Source organism: Palaemon carinicauda, chromosome 39 (assembly GCF_036898095.1).
Source record: "Palaemon carinicauda isolate YSFRI2023 chromosome 39, ASM3689809v2, whole genome shotgun sequence".
Lineage (NCBI taxonomy): Eukaryota > Metazoa > Arthropoda > Malacostraca > Decapoda > Palaemonidae > Palaemon > Palaemon carinicauda.
Window position 1 is genome coordinate 19,397,431 of NC_090763.1, and position 24,128 is coordinate 19,421,558.

Genomic DNA, 24,128 nt, shown 5'->3' on the forward strand with positions numbered 1-24,128 from the left:
TTTCTGTAACCTGGAAATAATGGCGTCACTCCTCTTCAGGATCCAATTGGCCTACTGGTTTGATGCATTGTGAGTAAAAAATTCTATCGTCCTTGCACCAGAGAGGACAATATTCTTGGCAACATGCTGCTTATTGGGATCAGAATGATCTTCAGTTGTGGCAAGGTAGCCAACAGTCCCAGACCAGTGGTCCATCTATACGGAAGCCTGAAGAGTTGCTTTCGTCAGTATTTCCATATTCTGAAACTTTGCAGACAAGAAACCTATCTGAAACATTTGCAGGAGATTATTAAAAAAATGACAGATATTCATAAATTCAAGGCACAATGTCTTATTTTGATGAAATTCATCCAATAATACTCAATATATTGCATTATATTTATGTACTACAAACATGCATAATTTCATGAATAAACAAACCAAAAATGTTTCCTGCATGTTGTACATATAACGAATTTTAACATAAGAAAAATCTATTTTTGGGTGAGATAGCCATGTTGTCCTGATGGAAGTTACTCATTGGCAGCTTTCTACTTGGGATATTTCTGCAAGTGATATACCAGAGATGACCTTCGATGTCAGGATGCCAGAAAACTTCAAATCAATCAATCAATCTATATACAGTGCCAGAGAATTTTACCTTAGAGGTATCACAGAGTTCTAAACTCCGGAGTGAATATCCTGAGAGATGTCGTGTATATACTAGGGATGTGTTTGAAACAAGCCATGGGTATCCTTCCACGAATAGAGTTAACCTGGTCTCGAAGGATATGGGATAGGATAGGATACGTGGGTTGGAGAGCCGTTACAGCTACTGATCCCAATGAGCTACAACTCACACTCAGAATTGGGATGGGATGAAAGTAACGGGTGGGCCTTCAGGACGACTTGGCTATCTCACCCAAAAATAAATTTTTCCTATGTCAAAATCCATTTTTTGGGCTCGAGGCATGTCGTCCTGAAGGATGTGTACCAGAGAATTATTATTCTACGTTGTGGCCAGTAGAGTTTTAACCCTTTACCTCTCAAAGATATAACCACACTACCCTTAGCATTGGTAACTATCGGCGTCAATGACCTTAGATGTCAGGATGCCTGAAAACTTTAAATCAATCAATCATTGGTAATTATGGTACCAAGCTATGAAAGCAAGCGGTATGTTTGTAAAACAAGTAGGAGCAAAGGAATTCAATATCACAGTCCCACTCACTGTGAATAAGATCTTTGTCTCCAGTAAATGAACAGACCGAAGTCTATAAAAGGAGGATTAAAAATTTGAGGTACACTGCTTTTATTTTGAACAGTCGGGTCCAATGAAAGAAAACGCAAAAAAAATTAATCTTTTATTCTCCAAATATTCATATATGTAACAGTAATCAACGCTACATTATATACAGTAGATATGTAGAGAAAACCAAAGTTTTCAGACCCCAAAATTATGTAACATAAGGCGGCCCTCGTCTCCCACCTCCTCCTCGCTACTGAGCTCCTGCAACACCTCCGAATGTTGCATCTCCTTGACCTCAATCAATTCCTGTGCCGTGAGCTCTTCCTGATGTTCCTCGACAATCGTTCACAACTGCCTAATCTACCTCCAGCACCATGGACTTTCCAACAGACACAATTTCATCCACCACAATAGGTTCAGGGTCACGCGTATCGAACCCTTCAAAGTCCCTCTCAGAGACAGAATCTGGCCACAATTTCTTCCATGCTGAATTAAGAGTTCTTCGTGTGACACTCTGCCATGCACCGTCAATAATTTTTAAGCAATGGACGATATGGAAATGTTCCTTCCAAAATTCACGAAGGGTGAGATTGGTGTTGTCTGTGACATCAAAGCATTTCTTGAACAAATGCTTTGTGTACAGTTTTTTTTTAAGTTGGAAATTACTCGTTAGTCCATGGGCTGAAGGAGTGGCGTGGTGTTGGGGGGGAGATAAAGAACCTTGATGAATCTGTACTCATCAAGAATGTCTTCTTTGAGACCAGAAGGGTGACCAGGGGCATTGGCAAGGACCAGGAGATATTTCATTGGCAAGTTTTTCTCCGCCAAATATTTTTTGAATGCCGGACCAAAGCACAGATTAACCCATTCTGTGAAGAAATACCAAGTAACTCAAGCCTTAGCATTAGTTCGCCACATTACTTGCAGTTTTTCTTTCAAGATCCTTTGGCTCTTGAAAGAACGTGGGTTTTCTTAGTGGTACACCAGGTGTGGCTTGACCTTACAGTCACCGCTGGCATTGGCACACAGCTAGATTTAACCAGCCCTTCATGGGTTTATGGCCTGGTAGTCTCTTCTCCTCTACTGAGATGAGTGTCCTCCTGGGCATCTTCTTCCAGAAAAGGCCAGTTTCATTGCAGTTGGAGGATGTAGCCTTGTTGTGCGATAACTGAGGCAAAGGTTTTGACAAAGTCCGTCGCGGCTTTTGAGTCATAACTTACTGCTTCCCCATACCTAACAACTGAGTGTATCCCAGTCAGTTTTTTTAAATTATCTAACCAGCCAGGACTGGTTTTGACAGTTTCCGCTGGCGTCGAAGTGTCCCCTCTCTCGGCTGCTTGCTTTCCTTTCAAGTCATCATAGATTCGGCTGGCCTTTTTACAGATGATAGTCTCGGTCACGCCATCTCCCACCAACTGTTTCTCCTTTATCCATATTAAAAGAAGCCTCTCCATCTCGTCATGGATATCACTGTGCAGCTTGGAAAGGATGGTTACTCCTTTGGAAGGCTTGGTGCTCTTTATAGCATCCTTCTGCTTGAGGATGGTACACAATGTTGATGTACTCCTCTCATATTGGCGAGCCAGCTCAGTCACTCTTACACCACTCTCATGTTTTTCGATTATTTCATGCTTTATCTCGATTGTCATCATACGCTTTTTCTTTCCACTACCCTTGTTTGAACTCGCTTGCTTTGGACCCATTGCTTATTCACTTAATTCTGTACTGATTAACGCAAAAAACACGTAAAAAAAGCAAGCACTACGGCCGATGCACTGAGATAACCTTGCGCGACGGAGATCCGGTGGGAAAGACCGAGCGTGCTGTCCTGGTGAGAAGCCTCTCGGCACACTCGGCCACCTAGCAGCCGCATAGGGAACCGTCTCGTATCCTTGTATCTCAAATTTTTCTCGTATCTCGGGACAAAAATTAGCTCGAAATTTTCCTCGTATCTCAAATTTCTCGTATGTTGAGACTCATATCTCAAGGTATTACTGTATAGCCTAAGTTGTGGTTGTGGATATTGCCAGAGCAGTCTGCTTAATGTCCTCATAATGTGATGTGAAGTTCTAGGACAAGTCCAGAGAACTTATGAGAGTGGTGCCGAGAACCCTTGGGGGTGCGAGGCAAGCCTGACTCATAGGTACGAGCGGGTAAAGGAAATGGATCCTCCAACAAGGCTGCCTATTTATGGGAAGAAATGGCAGTTTCGACTCTAGGGTGTGTCATATGCGTACAGGAACAAAGAGAGACTTTTGATGCTTTTACAAGAGACACTTCTAAAAGCAAAAACTCATCCTGCAAAACTTTGCCAAGCAGGGCTCATCACTTAAAACCCTTATGGGAGGTGAAGGAAAGCAGCGGCCCAGTCATGGTATCCGTCTCTAGTATTGCCTCGTGATCACTTCATACATGGTTAATAAGTGTTAATATATTCAAAAATTAGAACCATTAATAATAATTAATTCATGGCTGCCTTTCTCCGTAACTGGAGCCTTAAAAGGGTCAAGAAATGGAGCAGGGTTGGGGTTATCAGTCGCTGTATAAAAAAAATCCAACACTTCTTGCTGTCACTAGAAGAAGAGGAAGGGGAACGTACCTTATTGGCTCGTTACTTGCGACAGGAACAAAATCTCTCCCACTGAGAGGATGGCCAATCCCTACAATACTTACATGGAGATTCCATAGAAAATTGTTTGCCACAGCATGAAGGGAAGGGAGGATGCAAATCGACCTCAACCAAACTCATGAAAATGGCACAAAGGCAACAATCACAGCCGGGCAAGTCTGCATGACACTAAAAATGATATTTTCATAATAAAATAAATTTTTGAATATACTTAACCGCTGGTTATATAATGGCTAAAGTCCCCGACGCCCTTGGCAGAAAATTCAAAATCTCTTGCGCAGCTTAGCGCATATATGCCAGGAGTATCCCAAAGCCCTCGCGGTACCACAGGTAGAACTATACCCAACCAATTCAGATTTTCCATGCCCCATGGTCTCTAGAGGGGAGGAGGGTGGGTCTAAAACTTATATAACCAGCGGGTAAGTATAGTAAAAAATTTATTTTATTATGAAAATATAATTTTTAAATATAAAACTTACCCGCTGGTTATATAATGGCTGATTGACTCCCATTGGTGGCGGGTCAGAGACAGCTGCATAATTGGAAATTCACTTAAGAGCTACATAAACAACTTAAGCAGTTCTAACCTGATAAGGAAGCTGACAGCAATGCTCTGCCTCATTTTGTCTGCTATCCTTAGGAGATCCAGTGATACACTCGGGGCTGATGATCTCTAGGAGCTGTCAAACGGTACAACCACCTATAACATGACAGGACCTCAACTAATACCCTTGTTTCGGGCGCTCTCTACGAACAAAATGACCACCTGACTAGTTCAAAGATTGCGGAAGATTGCCGACCAATCTTCACGTACAATCATAAAAATATAACAGTTCCAAGAGAAGAACAGGGGTACTAGGAATTTAGGGAAATGTAGAGGAGAATGTTTCACCTACTACTGCACTCGTTGTTGCAAGTGATCCCAAAACGTAGACGTCTTCATAAAGAGATTGGACACGGTAAAAGTAATGGAAGGCGAACACAGGATTACCCCTTCACAAGACTGTATACGCGATGCTTAGCAGAGAACAGTTTAATTTTAAAAATTACATTAGTTTCTACAGCTCTAACTTCGTGAGTCTTTACTCTTTCAACATCTTATGATCTGTCACCCACCGTGTGGAAGAACCTTTGTAATCAAAATCTATGCGAGATGATAGAATGTTTAGAAAATGGATAGCGCAGGCTTCTTGACCGTGTACCTAAGAGTTATGAATAGACTCTTAACTTCTTTGTTCTTGTCCCAATAAAACTTAGTTTTAATCGGGCAAAAAACTCTTCTCTGCCCATCACAAACCAAATTCGAGAGAATAGTGATCCTGAAAGATTTAGGCTAAGGATGAGAAAGATGTTTATTAATGACCAAGAATCCAGGATGCAAGATACCTATGGCTTAACCAATGTGAAGTCCGTGTTCTTGCTAAAAGAGTGAACTTCACTGACTCTCAACTATGGTAGACTTACTCAGAAAGTCTCCAAAGTTAGGCCTTAAAAAGAAACCAAGTGTAAAGGGTCGGATCTGTCACTACCGCGAAGCTCCAGAAACGAACCCTAAATTTCAGGCTGGAGCATCTTGCTGATGCCTCCAAGTCCTCTCAAATGATCTGAGATGATCTATAAAGTCTCTATTTGATAGATCCAATCTTCTGCGTCTGAAAACAGATGCCCACATACTCCTGTACCCTTTGATGGTTGAGGAGGAAAGAAAATGTGTTTTCTTCTAAGGTCTAAGAAAAAATAGGCCACTTGTGTTAAGAGTTACCTAATGAAGAGCCGGCTCTAGCTCTACACCACTCCATAAAGCACTCTAATTGGGTTGGAAAACCTTGAGGCCAATGTCCTTTGTACAAGCGAAAGTCTCAGCTGTCTCCTTCGAACAACCCTCTAGTTCTTAGGGGTTTTCCGAATACTGGAGGCAGCTAGACCTAAAGCTTGAAGGTTTAACATAAAACGTTCGTGATCCTGACAAGGGGAAAAGGACTAAAGACATGCTTCCAGCATGCACCCAGCATGGTCCCAGCAAGAGTCCAGAACGGTTCCAGCATCCTGCCTACACTCAACATGTCTTGAGAGAGAATCGGGATCTAGAACCGCCTCCCAAAACTCGTCTATATCGGCTGCCAGAAACCGATATTAAAGGTAGGCTTGTTAAAAAGAAGCATCAACCACGTGACCTTATGCTGTGAGGTTAAGACCTGATTCGTGTGTAATCAGCGAGTGTTCAACAAACTTAAAGCCAAAGCTTGACACGAGGGAGCGTTAGCTGCGAGGCCAGAGAGACGCGACGGAGAGACAATAGTCTGGTTAAACTGCTGTGGGAAAAAGACTTGACTGTATGCGTCTAGCATGCGACCATAATGTTGCATGTGCTTGCGTTTCTGTAAGGTGTCAGCGTGCTGTATGCGTTCACCTTGTCATGTGGGTACAGCGCTGTGTGTGCGCCCCGCTTGTTGTAAATCTACAGCGTGGTGCGTGGAGGAGACAGCATCGCGTCCGGTCATTGACGGAAAGACAGAACTGATTGTCGAGAGTTGTCCACGTGTAGGATGCGTCCGCATGAGAGATAGTTACGCGTCCCGCAGACCGCGAAAATGGGACAACTTGTTGAAAGGATCAACTTTGACTGTCAGTGTCCAACAAACGACCAGACTGGTGTCTGCGTCTGGGACTGCGTGAGGAAGAGACCAGAACTTACGTCTGTGTCTACATGACGTCTGCCGTAAGAGAGAGACCAGACTGCTACAAACACCCGCTCTAACTCTTCTCGTAACAAGAGCATATCTCTGCGAGGAAGCGTTACTAAGCATAGGAGAACTATGCCTTCTGACACTGGTCAGAAAACCATTTCTTTGATCTCTGGTAGTCCTTGGACTCTTTAGGAGAAAATTTCTCCCCCCGAGAAACGTAAACGCTAAACACAGATGAAATAGACCTCTTTTACCTCAGACCAAATCTACACTCGCGGGGTAGCGAGTGCGCCAACTCAATCATGGGCGAAGGCCGGGAGAGAACATCAACCGCAGTCCTGTGAGCGACCTGGGAGAGTCCCTATGACATTTCAAGCACGCCTTGTGCGCGAACTGAACGTATCCAATGCTGTGAGATACCGTCAACAGTAGTCGCTACACCTCAGAAGAAAGTAATAGACCTTTCTCCAAACTGGGGAGGAGAAGAAGTGTGAACAGAAGCAAACTGAGCACCTTGTCCCCCGAAGAACTATGTGTCTTACACGATTCTGGTGCTGACACGTCGCCTTCTTCCGAAAAGAAAAAACTTCCGGCGAACGTTAGATACTGCAGGATAAGTTAACAGAAAACACACGACTCCTGGAAGGTCTTGGACAAATCGATTGGTGACTACCAATTCTAGGTTTTGCATCCTTCGATGAGGACAAAGTCCTTCCTCCCTGAAAGAGTCAGATTCCAGAGGAAGAGCTAGGATTGTATGTGACTTGTCTGACTTCCGCTTCTCTTGCGGAAGAAAAAACACACTCGATTGATTCCTGTTCAAGCATCAAAACACGACTGCTGCGAAGGTAAGTTCTGTCCGCGTGCATACATGACGAGTAACTACCTAGTCTGGTAGACAGGGAAAACGTAGAATATTATTCTCATCAGGGAACTGCATTCTAATATGCAGAAACCAGTTACAAGATCCATGATACCATAGCGATGACGAACTGATCGCTTCAAGACATTCCAACTTCGCTCTTTTCATGATACTATGTCATATGGTTGCGATGGCATCGCTCGCCAATCATAGGCGAAGAAAAAGAGCATTATTTCATCATTCCAAAGTGGAGAGAGAACGTCTTGGACTGCATCAACAATATCGCTCGGCAGAACAGACGTTTAATGCACAAGGTCCGCAAAGAACCTCAGCCTACCGACCTTCCTTCTCCCAAGGGTTGGAACGTAAGTTAGAGATATAGGACTAGGGGCAAGGTGAAAACGAACAAACACCTCCTCCAGAGCACTGCGCTATGTTTACGAGTCACTAACAAGAGCGGTTTAAAAACAAAAAACATTAAATCATAAAAGATCTGCCCAAGGTGGGAGATACTGTATACTTTTACGTTCTATTCTCATAAAGGCCTTAATGCCCTTTCTGTTGTTGCAGCTGCAAGCGCTGTATCAATCTCTACAGTAAGGTTTGTTATTTCCCTGAGAAAGATTTAATGTTAATTCATTACTTTATTTTACAGTAAGGTTTGTTATTTCCCTGAGAAAGATTTAATGTTAATTCATTACTTTATTTTACCATTAATTTACTAGGCCATCGTTCCCTAAGGGAACCCTTTGGGTTAAAGCATTTTGCTTTCCCAACTAGGGTTGTAGCTGGCTTGTAATACAAATAAAATTAAATAAATAGCAACACCATCAACTCAACTAGCGAAGACTCTGAAGTCGAAACGAGGAGCAGCAGGAAAAAAAAAAATATGAGGGAAACTTTTTAGAAAAATTCTCATGAGTTTCTGAAAGTTGTTCCCTTCCTTTTACAATCTCTATCCTAGGAAGAGAAGCCTTGATTCTTAGGAATCCACTCCTGAATTCAGACCTCAAAACTTAGAGGTTTTAATTCTAGTTCTCACAACCAAGAGTTAGCCCAGCAGGCCTTGGTCCGAGAATATAATATCTTCCTAGTTAAGATTTATTTCTTAATATAGCGCCTGGAGCAACAATAACTTCCAACACTAGACGTTCATGGTCAGGTAGACATCAAAGTCTATAGTCATAGTTAGAGAAGCGTCCACACTGAAGCTGAAGCACCCATACAAGTGCTGAAGCGTCCACACTGGTGCTGAAGCGTCCACACTGACGCGGAAGCGTCCACACTGATGTGGCGCTTCGCTCCATTCCGTCGACATTCCGTTTCCGTTGCCGCACCGTTCCATTGACGCTTCGCCGGCTCTGTTGCCTGGCGAACGTCGGTGCGTCTGTATAGACTGATACTAAGTGCTATGAGCAGTAGGTTTGCGTTGAGCAGGTAATCGAAGTAAAGCATCCACTTTCAACCCACCATTGAACATTGCGGTTGGTAAGCCGCCTGTGCGACGAGTCCTCACCGTTAAAGAAAGGACGCCTGTGCGTCCATGTCAAAGACCGGAATCGAGACATCAACCGCACTGTTAACGGCAGGCTAAAAAGACTGCATAAACGAAGATAGACGCTGTTTCATGCCTAACTACAAAGATCAAGGATCAACCTTAGGTGAAACGTATTCAGCATATCTTAGTCGATCCATAGCGCTTGCCACTGTCGAGAGACGACACCCATCAGGTGGAGGTGGCGGCACTGCATCTGCGCCGCATGAAACGTAACACACGCAGAACGAAATTAATTTTGTTTTCAGCTTAGCGCCTTTGAAAACACTAATACCTAGCTTTATCTATAGCGAGGATGAGCGTTCTGGTGATCGACAGAAAAAGCTCGAGAGGACTTCGGTTCGGGTCTAAAAGACTGTAACGCCTGGTTACCCTCTCGATTCCTTTCGCCGTTTGACATAACTTCTCCCCTGGGTCCGGGAGCTCGACAGAGGTCTAAGGCTAGGATAACGACAGGTCCGAATAGAAGCACTCTCCACTAAATAAAATTCACAGCACAATTTATCACTAAATAATTTGCACTTTACTCTTTGGCACAAAGATAGTTTCATAATTACCTGAAAATCAAAGTATATACTCTCTCAAAGGAAATGAACTCCGTAGGGAGAGACTTATAATTCTGTCACTGGACAATTGTTTGAATGGGAAAGCAAAAGAACCGAATCCCATATAAAAGTAACAAAATATTAAATATCAAATATTACCTTAATAGATATATTTATAAATTAAAATAAACCCTTAAATTAAGGGATCCAATAAAAGATGAATCATCACTCGCATCATTGGAACATCTACAAATAATATACGAACAATTTAGTATTCCGAAAACCACCAAAGCAACGACGACACAGAATCGTGCGCTACGACGAATGTAAAGAATACTGCATCGTGTTTAATAAACTGAACCGTAACTTCCTTTAATCTCTGAATAAGGAAAAATACTGAAAGGACCAATTAATTGCAAAATATAATGTTCCTTTTATAAAGTACAATTAAAAACTTGAGAAGTAGGAAGAAAGTACTATTCATAAAAACGCTACAATATATGTAATATCATAACGATACTGATTACTGCGTAACAAAAATAAACTGAACGATAGTTAATCTTTGCAAATAGATCGAAGATTATCTAAAGAAAAATATTAAAAGGATAAAATGTTCTCAAAATAATTCCTTTAATTTAATTCATAACTTAAAAACTCTAAAAGCATATTCACTTATATTCTTTGTAAAAGGCAAGACAGACTTTTAGCCTACGGAAGAGACTGTGACGTCATCAATGGTCGAAATGTTTACATTTCGCCCCTATGCTTTCGTGAGGTTTAAAATAGGTTGAAAAATCTTCCAACCCTACCTTTCAAGTTATAAAAACGTGATCACATATCAAATAAAACAAATATGCGAAAGCCAAAACTCAAAAACGTTAATACATCACCAAATAACGTCCAAACAGAGTAAGAAAATGAGAGAATTTCCAATAGTTCAGCCAGCAATGGTGGCAGAAAAAATCTGAATTGGTTGGGTTTAGTTCTATCTGTGGTACCGCGAGGGCGCTGGGATACTCCTGGCATATATGCGCTAAGCTGCGCAAGAGATTTTGAATTTTCTGCCGAGGGCGTCGGGGACTTTAGCCATTATATAACCAGCGGGTAAGTTTTATATTTAAAAACACTAGACATTGATAAGCACAATTAGCAGCAATGTGAATAGGTGGTCATGATCGCAGAGTGAAGACCTCTTAATGGAGTGGCAACAAAGAGAGAGGTGGAGCTTGCATCACAGCAGCATGATGTGATGCTGTCGAGCAGTGGAGCTGAAAGGTAACCTATTACGGTTACAACTGGACTCAGTATTCTCTTTTATGTCTGGTCATAGAAAATTGACATTACGAGTAACCCATTTAAATGACTCGGAAGTTTGTAATCCGCGTAGGAATAAATATAAACTTTGGTATCTATAAAGTAAATACAGTACTGTAATTCCACTCATAAAAAATATAAAATACACAATGCAGATTCATTAACATAACATAGTTAAATTGTGTTTAACATGAAAACCAATAAACATGCAAGGTTAACGTTACATGCAACTCAAGGCAACCACTTCATAAATAAAATCCAATTAATATACACACAGCTTTGATTATGATGTCAACTGAACATTACTATAATAACCAAATACAATAGACCCCCGCCATACGACATTAATCCGTTCCGGAGTTGGTATCGTATGGTGAAAATGTCGTATGGCGGGTAATAGAATAGCTAATGCGTGAAAAAACCCCTGGTAAAACCATCGAAAATTAGTATGTAACAAAATACAATACAGTAGTATAGTAAGCACTGTACTAAAGTATACTTATATATAATATACATGTAGTGTACAGTATATAATTAAATAACATGTACAGGATAAATAAAAATTATATACTGTACAGTACTGTAAAGGAAAAATTAAATCTTATTTACCTTTGGAGTGACGTGACTTGAGCTGGTAGTGGGTGGAGGCAGAGGGGGGAGGAGACGGTAGATATAAAAACATATCAATGCTAACTATGTTATGTACACTTAATAATAAATTTATTCTTACTATTAAACACTTAAAATTAAAAATGCATTTTTAAAAAATTATTTTTGTCTTTTGAAAACTTTTTTATGATTTTTTTTTTTAGAACTTAAAAAAAACTTACTCTTTTTTAGCTTTTTCGATAGAATCACTATTATCGTCTTTGCTTTCTGACACTTCTCTTTTGGAGAAATATTTATCCAAAGAAGCCTGTTTCTGACGATTCCTCAACATATTCCTAAAATGACTCATACACTTATCATTAACACTGCATAAGACGACTTGTGTGAAGTTATTCTGGGTGTTTTTTTTTTTAATGAAACTCATAAGGTTTTCATACCAATCAATAGCTTACCGTATTTCTGACGATGTCGTTTCTTCAGTCCCCCCCCCCCCCCCCACCACCACCACAAGAGCTGCGCTCTTCTTGAATGATCGTCAACTGCATTGCCTCCAACTCCTTTAAGTCTTCAGTCATGAGCTCCTCCTAGTGCTCCCCAATAAGGTTATGGACGTCAGCCTCATCGACAACAAGCCCCATGGACCTCCCGATTGAAATTATTTCCTCAACATCACCCTCAGGGGCAGGATCATTAACGGCCTCGTCTTCGGTTGAGGGATCGAAACCTTCAAAGTCTCATTCTGCTACAACAGCTGGCCAAAGTTTCTTCCATGAGGAGTTCAAGGTGCGCCGTGAAACCTCATTCCAAGCTGCGTCGATCATCTTCAGGCATTGAACGATGTCAAAATGCCCCTTCCAAAATTCACGGAGGGTGAGTTGAGTGCTTTCAGTCACTTCGAAGCATCTTTTGAACAGATGCTTCGTGTAAAGCTTCTTGAAGTTGGCAATCACTTGCTGGTCCATAGGCTGGAGGAGAGGGGTGGTGTTTGGTGGCAGATAGAGAACCTTAATGAAGGAGAAGTCAGGATAAATGATGTCCTCGAGGCCAGGAAGGTGAGCAGGGGCATTGTCCAGCACCAGGAGACATTTCAGAGGAAGATCGTTCTCTTCTAAATAGTTCTTGACAGCAGGACCGAAGCAGATGTTTATCCACTCAATAAATATGGTCCTCGTGACCCAGGCCTTAGCATTAGACTCCCAAAATACCGAGAGCCTCTCCTTTGTGATATTTTGTGCCTTGAAGGCACGAGGATTTTCTGAGTGGTATACCAGTAGGGGCTTAATTCTTAAGTCCCCACTGGCATTTGCACAAAATGCGATCGTAAATCTGTCCTTCATTGGTTTATGGCCAGGAAGTTTCCTTTCTTCAGCTGTGATACATGTACGGCGGGGCATTTTCTTTCAGAAAAGGCCAGTTTCATCACAGTTAAAAACTTGCTGAGGAATGTAGCCTTCTCTGGAAATTACGTTCTCAAACTTCTTGAGGAATTCTTCTGCTGCTTTCTTGTCAGAATTGGCCGCCTCTCCATGCCTGACGACTGAGTGAATACCAGTCCTCTTCCTAAACTGATTAAACCACCCATCAGAAGCCTTGAACTCTTGGGGGCTTGCTGCAACGTTCCTTCGCTTCCGCCGTCTTTCTGGGCTTCCACGAGATCGGCAAAGATGGCGCTCGCCTTGTGCGAAATTACCGATTGCGTGAGTGTATCACCAGCCATTTCCTTCTTTTTAATACACAGAAGATGGAGTCTCTCCATCTCATCGTTAATTGAGGTCCTTCCACTGGCAAGGACAGTCATGCCTTTAGAAGACTTACTTGCTTTAATGGCTTCCTTATTCTTAATAATTGTACCAATCGTAGATTGGTTACGGCCGTACGTACTAGCGAAGGTAACAATGCGCATGCCTTCTTCATATTTCTTTATGATCTCCAGCTTCGTTTCCATAGTTATCATCTTCTTACTTCTGCCTTTAACATCACTAGCAATCTTGGGACCCATGGCTAACGAATTAAAGTTAGAATTAAGCACTAAAATGCACAAAAAATACGATATCGCAAGCACTCACACGAGATCAAGTCTTTACGAAACGCACACGAGATTCTGAATTGAGCGCACTTATGACAAAGAGAGAGAGGCAGCATATATCTCAGGCATTGTGGGAGGATTTTCGGCCAATAGCGTATCGGCGTCTTAGTGACGCCATGACGCCGACCAAAAGCAGACCAGCTTCTTCGTGACGTATGAGCGTGGTGGTAAGCTACTGACTCGCACAGCTGTACGTGTAAAAACTGCCAAATTTGAGTTTCGGAATTCGATGCCGTAAGGTGGGGAAAATGCCGTAACGAGGGGACGAAAAAAAATTGTATTCCACACCGTAACGTGAATAAAACGTAAGCTGGGGACGCCGTATGCCGGGGTCTACTGTACTGATAAATATGATAAGCAATGATAAAGTGAAGAGGATGAGGCAAAAACATAGTTAAGAAGAAATCGATATAGATGTTTCCAACTGACAAAATAAAGTAATAGGATGAGGCAAAAACATAGTTAAGAAGAAATCGATACAGATGTTTCCAACTGACAAAATAAAGTAATAGGATGAGGCAAAAACATAGTTAAGAAGAAATCGATATAGATGTTTCCAACTGACAAAATAAAGTAATAAAGTGAGCTTTCACTGTGGATCTGACCCCTTATAAGCACAGTATAAGAATGAAAACTTTCTCACAAACCAATAAATTCATCACATTTAATGTAAATTACCTATTTCTCCAACTCTAGAAGAAAGACGCCTAAGATGACTTTGGTTAAAACCATATTTGACATATTTGGGAAGGCAGTGAACAATTCTCTTTCGAAAACGTTCTTTTAAGCTGTGCCAACTCCTGCCTGAAAAAAAAAAAAAAAGAAATGAGGAAGGTAAAATATCTAAAAAAAATTACTGAACAGGATTAAAATCATACACCACAAAAAAGTAACAGGGCTTAAAAAACAAATTCTTCATGTTCAATGACGATTAATGTAAAGCTTAAAACAAAAATAAATTTAATTAATGGCTCTCATCTCAATATTCAAAAGTATGAGTAAGTAATTTATTGACCAAAAATATTAGTATCATTACATTTAACATAAAGAAACAGATACATAATATAGGACTCCATAAATCAATCTGTAAAGCTGGCATTGCCCTGTCCAGACTTTCCATTTCATGTCAATAAGATAAATTTTGAGATCATTAAAATTTTCCTAAATATACAAATCTGAGTCCTTTACAGAGGATAGAATATCAGCAAAGATGGAGAATACGGTAATTAAACTTTCATAACAAGGTTTAAACAGGTGACCGGTAGTTACTGGCCAGGAACGGGGAAACCCCACCCTCTACTTGCTCACCGAGCACTCACTTTGATTGCAGCAGGGAATTTCTATGGGTTAGGGGATGGCAGGAAAGTAAGAGCAAAGGACTTAGGTTTGTATAGTTAGGAAAATACAAATTATCACCAAATCTGTCATTTGTTCCAGCACAAATACAAATCTTTGCCCTTTAAACAGGAGACAACCTTAGGTAGGAGGAAGTCTATTCCAACTGACTGGATACTTATTCTGGGTTACTAGAACTAAAACTCTTTTAATTGTTGCAGAGTCAACGTACTTTACACCTTTTGCTCCAGTGTTTTAATAATACCAATGGGTCCAAAGCCTGTGCAATAAAGGATGCAGAGCAGAAAATCTCTTGTGTGGTAACATTGAGACACATACAGTATATCAATGGGCTTACCTGGTTACAACACATATATGTGTAGTACAAATGATACATATATCAATGGATTTACCTAATTACAACACACTCCCACTTGTAAGTAATGTGGGGAATGGCAACTTTACTGTATATTACCTAATAGAAAAGCCACAGGCTAAATGGGCCTTACCTGCAAGCGAATCGAGTCCAGCTGTCAGTTTCTGATGCTGCGGCCCAAGAGAAAGGAAGATGAAAAGGAAATGGTCAATCATTCTTCACTTTGATCCCACCCTAAGACATAAACTCCATCCTCGGCTAATGATCCTGTGATAGGAGCCAAGACAGCTATACTACCTGCTGCACAGATACTATAGGCCCTAGTGAAAAGGTGTTTAGGGACCTGTGGGTAGTGAAGATTCTCTCGCTAGTACGTACGGCCGTAACCAATCTACGATTGGTACAATTATTAAGAATAAGGAAGCCATTAAAGCGAGTAAGTCTTCTAAAGGCATGACTGTCCTTGCCAGTGGAAGGACCTCAATCAACGATGAGATGGAGAGAATCCTTCTTCTGTGGATTAAAGAAAAGGAAATCGCTGGTGATACACTCACGCAATCGGTAATTTCGCATAAGGCGAGCGCCATCTTTGCCGATCTCGTGGAAACCCAGAAAGACGGCGAAGGCGAAGGCGAAGGAACGTTGCAGCAAGCCCCCCAAGAGTTCAAGGCTTCTGATGGGTGGTTTGATCGGTTTAGGAAGAGGACTGGTATTCACTCAGTCGTCAGGCATGGAGAGGCGGCCAATTCTGACAAGAAAGCAGCAGAAGAATTCCTCTAGAAGTTTGAGAATGTAATTTCCAGAGAAGGCTACATTCCTCAGCAAGTTTTTAACTGTGATGAAACTGGCCTTTTCTGGAAGAAAATGCCCCGCCGTACATATATCACAGCTGAAGAAAGGAAACTTCCTGGCCATAAATCCTAATCCTAATACTTGTACTACGATAGAAATCACGTGAAAAGAATACAGTATAGTGCAGTATAGTATGCTTATTCTAAAGAGACTAGAGAGAAAGATTGATGAAAAGCTGAGAGATGAAGAAGCATTGTTTGAAAAAGGTAGAAGTTGCCCTGATCACATATTCATTTTGAGACATGTTGTACAGCAATGCATAGAACATGGAAATCAACTTTTGATGGCATTTGTGGACTATGATAAAGCCTTCGATAGTGTGCACTTGCCAATTTTATTGAGTCCTGTGTTACTATGGAATTCCTCTTAAATACGTGAATTTGATCAAATCCAGTCATGAGCACAGCAAGTGCAAAGTTAATGTTATTGGAGTCCTATCAAATGAATTCAGTGAACAGCAGAGTATTCCAAGGGAATAGGTTGACACCTATATTGTTCATCCTCCTCATGGATTTTGTAATGTGTAGAACAATTGGAGATGGTGGAGAAGGATTGGACTGGATTGGTAATAGAAAATTAGCAGACCTAGAGTATACTGATGATGCTGTCGTTATTAGTAAAACACCATAGGATTTGTAATTCTTGCTTAGCAGAATGCATGAAATATCACACGAGGTTTGATGAAAGATTGAAAAAGCAAATCAGACAATGGTTAAGTTAATTAAAATTTGGAAATCAAATTGCCTAAAATTACATATAAAAATCAGACTATATCACATTAGCCCCCTTTGAGATACTACCGCTAGAGAGTTATGGAGTCCTTTGACTGGCAAAACAGTATTACATTGGATCCTTCTCTCTGGTTACGAGTCATTTTCCCTTTGCCTACATATACACTGAATACTCTGGCCTATTCTTTATATATTCTCCTCTGTCCTCATACACATGACAACACTGAGATTACCAAATAATTCTTCTCCTCTCAAGGGGTTAACTACTGCACTGTAATTGTTCACTGGCTACTTTCCTCTTAGTAAGGGTAAAAGAGACTCCTTAGCTATGGTAAGCAGCTCTTCTATGACACTCCAAAATCAAACCATTGTTTTCTAGTCAAGGGTAGTGCCATACCCTCTGTACCATGGTCTTCCACTGTCTTGGATTAGAGATTTCTTGCTTGAAGGTACACTCAGGTACACTATTCTATCTTATTTCTCTTCCTCTTGTTTTGTTAAATTTTTTATTTTATATATGAAATATCTATTCTAATGTTCTTACTGTTCTTGAAATTTCTGCTTCTCCTTGTTTCCTTTCCTCACTAGGCTATTTTCCCAGTTGGAACCCCTGGCCTTATAGCATCCTGCTTTTCCAACTACGGTTGTAGCTTAGCAAGTAATAATAAGGATAATAATAGTGAGATCAGTATTACTCTATGGTCATGAGTCATGGTATGAAAACGAAACAATCTCTAACAGATTTAGTAGATTTGAGAACAAAGCCCTCAGAAGGATATTGGGAGTTAAATGGCGTGACAGGATTAGAAATAAAATTATACGAGATTACTCGAGTGCCATATGTGGATGACACCATGGTGAGGGGTAGATGGAAATGGTTTGGGCATACTCTTCGAATGCCCCAAGAGAGATTAGCTAACCAAACATTTAACTGGGCTCCACAGGTTATATGTATATTGATATGTATTATTAATCAGTCTGAGGTGTATTAGAGAATGATCTACCACAATATGAAAGTTTTCTGGAACCAAAGGTGCTCAACTATAGAAGGTCGTACAGTAATGGTAAAATTTTTCAAAGCTTGGTAACGTATCAAAGTTACTGTGCACAGAGACTCACTAACTTGAGTCTCGAGTCTTTAGCAGGCAGTTCTAGATCAGAATTGGATAATTCAATCTAAGAAACAGCCTCATTCCGAAGATAAAAACAAGAGCCCTTACATATAATGCTTATTTACCACAATTTGTTTTCTACTAAGCATTACAATACTACAAAATATGTGTTAAAAAAAGCAATATGGTCCTCATTGAGAACATCATTCAAGTGACTAAAATTTTGTAGTTTTCAATATTGTAATTTCTACATAACTCAAAAAAAATCTTTACAAACTCACCTGGAATTGTTTTACTAGTCTCCATATCCTGCCACAAAAGATTGCCACCAAGTTGATCATACCCTTTATGTTTTATTATATATTTGAGAATCTGGACATCTTCATTTTTACTATATGGCTTTCTTCATCAAGAAAAGAGAAAAAATAAATTTCAGTACAGCCTAAATAACAACTATGGAAAACATGAATTAAAATCACAAACTTTAAAGATAATTTGTATTTCTTTTAGTTATACACTTCCTGGAAAAGATGAATAATCACAAATTTTAAAAATAATTTGTATTTTTCTTAGCTATACAAAACAATGTCCTTTAATATGAGAATGGTTCAACACAGCTGGAGAACTAGGCAGTTCAAACTTATATCCAGGTTCTGAAGTAACCAGTAATTGCCAGCCAGTGGAGGGGAAGCATTGCCCCACCTGACGGTAAACTGAGCAGTCGCTTTGATTGCATCTGGGACCTTCAGGGAGGCGAACGCGGGAAGTTAAGTTAAAGGACTCGGGTTTGTATAATCAAGAAAATACAAGTTTAAAAATTTTTAATTTTGTTCCTACACAAGTACAGTACAAACCTTCATCCTTTAATAGGATAGGAGATTTATTCTTTGTAGTCCGTATTACCAAACTGGCTGGATAAAATCCAGGGATAGCTATGCTTGGACCTGATTAGCATCCTAGACACCATGCCAGCCAAGGTCAAAAGTACCGTTAGCTTCATGGCCTGGGTGACCAATGATGTTGGAAAAGAAAATCTCTCCATTAGACTAGTAAGTCTGTCAACTAAGACACACAAATCGATGGGTCGCCTGTAAATGTCCATCCTCCCCCTCGTAAGGAGGATGGTGGAATGAACACTACAAATTTTTAATATGATTTTTCCTAGCTCTAGAAACCTGCCCTTTATAAGGGTTTACTCCTATGTCGATTCTCTACGACATTTAAGAAAAAGGCACCTAACTGGCAACTATATAATAGGCTAATAGGCAACTACAATGCTGGGTGGCACTACAAGCTGCTTCAAGGGAAGCTCCACTCTATCCTGGTGAAGAGATGTGAAGTGGAAGAGGCAGGAACTTTACATAAATGACTCAGGTTTCTATGACTAGAAAAAAATACAATTGCATTATAAATTTGTAGATTATTGATATGCTGATACAAATTTCTAAGTGATTTATATGGGGCGTCGTCCTTCAGTGGGAGGAAGTCTCTGTAAAGAAATCACCTTAAGCACTATACTATTAGGGAATGGACAGATAATAAAACAAATACCGGTAAGTATATGAATTTGACCGGCTGGCTGGCTCATGAAGAGGCAGGGCTGGAGTGTTAGTTTCCTCTAAGTCATGACCTAACTGGGGATGTAACACTGCCAAGAATGTGCATTAAGAGAATTATCAAACAAGTCATTCTCACCTGTATTAGGGTATGGTCAGCTTGAGTACTCTCAGGTCCACAGAAACTGGCTGATTAATTCGCTTTTTCGGATGCTTGAACCCAAAGTTAAGAACTTCGAGGGGGACTACATCAGCTGAGCTGGTGGCAATGCACTTGACAGGGTCTGGAGTGTCGTCAATGGTCAATAGATCTTGAGTCTAGAATAGGCTCTTGGTCCTTGCAGAACCCCAAGGTTGCGTCAAGATCACACGTCATGTGGTGTAGGGTGGGGGGGCTGGCAGTGCTTCACTTGAGGACATATAGCCTCTCATACCCTTTTAATGCAGAGAAAAACTGATGGTGTGACAAAGGGTTGATTGTTCCATAAGTGTAAAGAATATACAGTATTAGTTGCCCTGTCACAACACTATATCCTAAGGAGAAGATACAGTATCTAAAATCTATTGATATAGTCTAGTAATTAGTGGTCTGTAGAGGTGGTCTGTAGAGGTGGTCTGCCTCTTGTTGACCCTCACACTAAGGACTCTGACCACTGAGTGGTTTTGTGGAAGGCTAAGGTTGCGGCAAAGACCATGAACTTCATGCGCTCGAGGGAAAGCCCCTGGCGGCAATTTTCACCTGAAGATCTAAATCTCTGACCAGTTCTTGTGGAACCTTAAGCTTGTGGCTAGACCACGCATGTCATATTTTTGATAAGTGACCCTTGGCACTTCCTGAGGATATAAAGGCTTTCATAACAGACCCGAGTAACCAAAAGGAATCATGTTCTAGAAACCTTTTGGAGTGACATAGGCTTAAAGACAGAATGGAAATAACATCTGTAACAGATTATCCAGATCACTATTTACCTCTTTGAGAGATGAAATTGTGTAAGAGTAAAATCCGGTGTCCTTTATAGTTGGATTTTAGGCTTTAGGCACAAACTCAGGAACAAAAGAAAAGTATAATTCTCTCCACCCCTTGGAGTATGAAAAAGACAAGATAAGCTGTGCCAACCACTTACCTTTTTAGCTGGGGCTAGGGTAAAAAGAAGACAGGATATAGTGTTAAGCCTCGGTCCAAAGCTCATGTAGGAGTTCGTAGGAAGCCATATTGAGGGATCTAAGAACCTAAGTCACATTGCAAGAAAGGGAAGAATCTGTTTATTCTTCCAGTAAGTAAGTAAGTGTCAGTGTGTGAAAATGAAATGGTTTCTCACTCACCCGAAGGCACATCACTGCACTGTCCATATTAAGAACTTCGGTCCTGGAACATTTTTGTATTCACCATTTGACTTTGACTTCTGCACATCTATTCCAAGACACCAAGATGCCACCAATTTTGTCTTTTCTTGGTAACATATTGCAGAATAGCATTGCAAATCTGTTAATTGCAGAATAACAAGTTCAGGATAAAGAAGCCTACAGAGAAGATACAAATAATTCCTTTGATGAGTTTTGGATAAATTTGAGCATTACAGTTTTCAAGTCACTATATGCTCATCGTTCTTTGGACTGCAGTCCTGTTAAAAGCTGCATTCAGAATCATCCGCACTGTTTATTCTATCATTCTCTTTAGAGACACAAAGAAGTAAAATATTTGTAATAACATATTTACTTAAAGCTCTTAGAATCATTAAAAAAAATGATATTCAGTGCTTTTAGAAAATATTATGGGTGTGTAAATGTACATTTGTTTGTTCGTTATGATCAGCGATGAAACGTAAACAAACAAAAGGTTTCCAATTTTGGTGGCGTATTTAGGAAAACTTTTATACAAACTGCATTAATTTATTTTGAAGTTCTAAGAAAAAGTAAGTAAAATAACATTACTGTAGTAATAACAAAATCATTACATAACTTGGTAAGATATCTATTGCTGCAAAAACTAAACTAAATACAGATGTATAAATGCGCTCGTTTGTTCATTACGATCAGAGATGAACATTTATTAAACAATGGTTTCTGTTTTAGGTGGCATGTTTAGGAAAAGCATGATATAAAGTTACCTTTATTCAGTTAATTTTGGATTTCAAATGATACAGCAAAAGCTAGCCTATACATTGATAGTTTTGCAATTCACCAGTCATCTTACACAACAGATATTACTTGAATTTATTAAAATTTGTCCTAATTTTAGGTTGTCTTATGCACGGAAATTACAGTATTTACATCTATCCTATGTGTAATTTTAAACTTTTTCAAATCATTAAAACTTTAAAACCTTTTAAATGTTTAATCTATTCATAAGAACAATTTCATATCAGAAAAATATAGTATAGTACAAAGAAAGTATTGAAATGGATAGTTAAAGAAGTTTGATTGGGTAAGTTGCCGTTTGCCTTGAGTCTAATGGAGTTACTTCCGTTATGTATTTCAATATGCGATTTTCCATCTCTGCAAGGCCGTGGATTGACCAGATTCTCACGTAATTGGGGACCTTACTGTACGGAGGTAAACGGAAATTTGCATCGCAGTTTGTCATGAAAAGTCTCTCTTTTGGCAGAGATGCTGGATAACCTCTATGAGTAAAGAGATAGGTACCAGACCACCTCATGGAACTTTTGAATGCGTGGATGTCATAGCAGGTTGCGCATTCTGAAAGTTCTCTAGGAACTGCTGCAAGAAGTTTATCATTATCATTATTAGCTAAGCTATAATCCTAGTAGGAAAAGCATGATGCAATAAACCCAAGGGCTCCAAAATGGGAAAAATAGCCCAGTAAGGAAAGGAAACAAGGAAACAAAAAGAAGTAATGAATGATTAAAATATTTTAAGAACAGTAACATTAAAAGAAATCTTTCATATGTAAACTATAAAAACTTTAACAAAACATGAGGAAGAGGAATAATATAGAATAGTGTGCCCAAGTGTACCATCAAGCAAGAGAACTCTAACCTAAGACAGTGGAAGACCATGGTACAGAGGATATGGCTCTACACAAGACTAGAAAACAATGGTTTGATTTTAGAGTGTTCTAGAAGAACTTCTTACCATATCTAAAGTCTCTTTAGATTGGCCAGGACACCAGCCACCCGTTGAGATACTACCGGTAGAGAGTTATGGGGTCCTTTGACTGGCCTTCTCCCTGGTTACTGTTCACTTTCCCTTTGCCCACACATACACTGAATAGTGTAGCATATTCTTTACAGATTCTCCTGTCTTCATACACCTGACAACACTGAGATTACCAAATAATTCTTCTTCACCCAAGGGGTTAACTATTGCTCTGTAATTGTTCAGTGGCTATTTTCCTCTTGATAAGGGTAGAAGAGACTCTTTAGCTATGATAAGCGGCTCTTCTAGAAGGATACTCGAAAATCAAACCATTGTTCTCTAGTCTTGGGTAGTGCCATAGCCTTTGTACCATGGTCTTTCATTGTCTTGGGTTAGAGTTCTCTTTCTTGAGGGTACACGCAGGTGCACTATTCTATCTAATTTCTCTTCCTCTTGTTTTATCAAAGTTTTTTTTATAGTTTTTATAGGAAATGTTTAATTTAATGTTGTTGCTGTTCTTAAAATATTCTATTTTTCCATGTTTCCTTTCCTCATTGGGCTATTTTCCCTGTTGGGGCCCCTGGGCTTATAGCATCCTGCTTTTCCAACTAGGGTTGTAGTTTAGCAAGTAATAATAATAATAACAATAATAATAATAATAATAATAATAATAATGATAATAATAATAACAATAACAATAATAATATGTAAAAATAATAATAATAATAATAATAATAATAATACCCTTATCAAGAGGAAGTAGCCACTGAACAATTAAAGTGCGGTAGTTAACCCCTTGAGCAGAGGAATTGTTTTGTAATCTCAGTGCTGTGAAGTGTATGAGGACAAACAAGAATGTGGTAAGAATAGGCCAGAATATTTGGTGTATGAGTAGGCAAAGGAAAAATAAAGCCATAACCAAAGAGAGGGATCCAATGTAGTTCTGTCTACCAGTCAAAGCACCCAATAAGTCTTTAGCGGTAGTATCTCAACAGGTAGCCGGGCTGGTGCCCTGGCCAACCTATTACTTACAGCAGGTCTGGATACAATCCTGCTTACTTTGAGGTGATTAGCATTACTCTAACGTATCGGGACAGGCAGATTCTGTTCAGTGCCTGACAGAGCAAACAGGATGAAGGAACAAAGGAAAATAATTTGTTCCGTCCTAAGGGTGTTGGAAGGCATGTTTCATCACCATTGCTAAGTCTAGAACTGGAAAACCATATACCAGGAGTTTGACTTTCAGGTGAGTGGTTAACATGTTCAGAGTCCAGGGAAAATCACAAGTTCACAAGACTCCTCACCATTCAGAGGATGCAAACAAAATGGTCTGATCCCACCAATATCGCTGGTCAGCTTAGATGGAAACACGTTCTTCTCCCCAGGAAAGAAAATCATCGAGAGACCGCAAGGCTTGCACCCAAAGGTAAATTGACACTACTAGTTGGTATAGTAGGAGGGATAAAGAGTCCCTCTTCCTTTTAGATATAGGTCACTACTGTGCAAATGTTGGTTTATTCAACATCACTGAGTTGTCATTAAGGATCCCTGTGAA

General features: G+C 40.0%; 1 protein-coding gene across 1 annotated transcript in view; it reads right to left on the reverse strand.

Moving 5' to 3' along the window:
• The window catches only part of LOC137631060 (uro-adherence factor A-like), a 264,160-nt gene that overhangs the window by 82,819 nt on the left and 157,213 nt on the right, over nt 1-24,128 (reverse strand). The window contains exons 9-10 of the mRNA XM_068362655.1: nt 18,203-18,324; nt 14,194-14,319 (exon numbers count right to left, since the gene is read on the reverse strand). Of these exons, the coding sequence (XP_068218756.1) occupies nt 14,194-14,319; nt 18,203-18,324 (248 nt within the window). The remainder of the gene's footprint in view (nt 1-14,193; nt 14,320-18,202; nt 18,325-24,128) is intronic.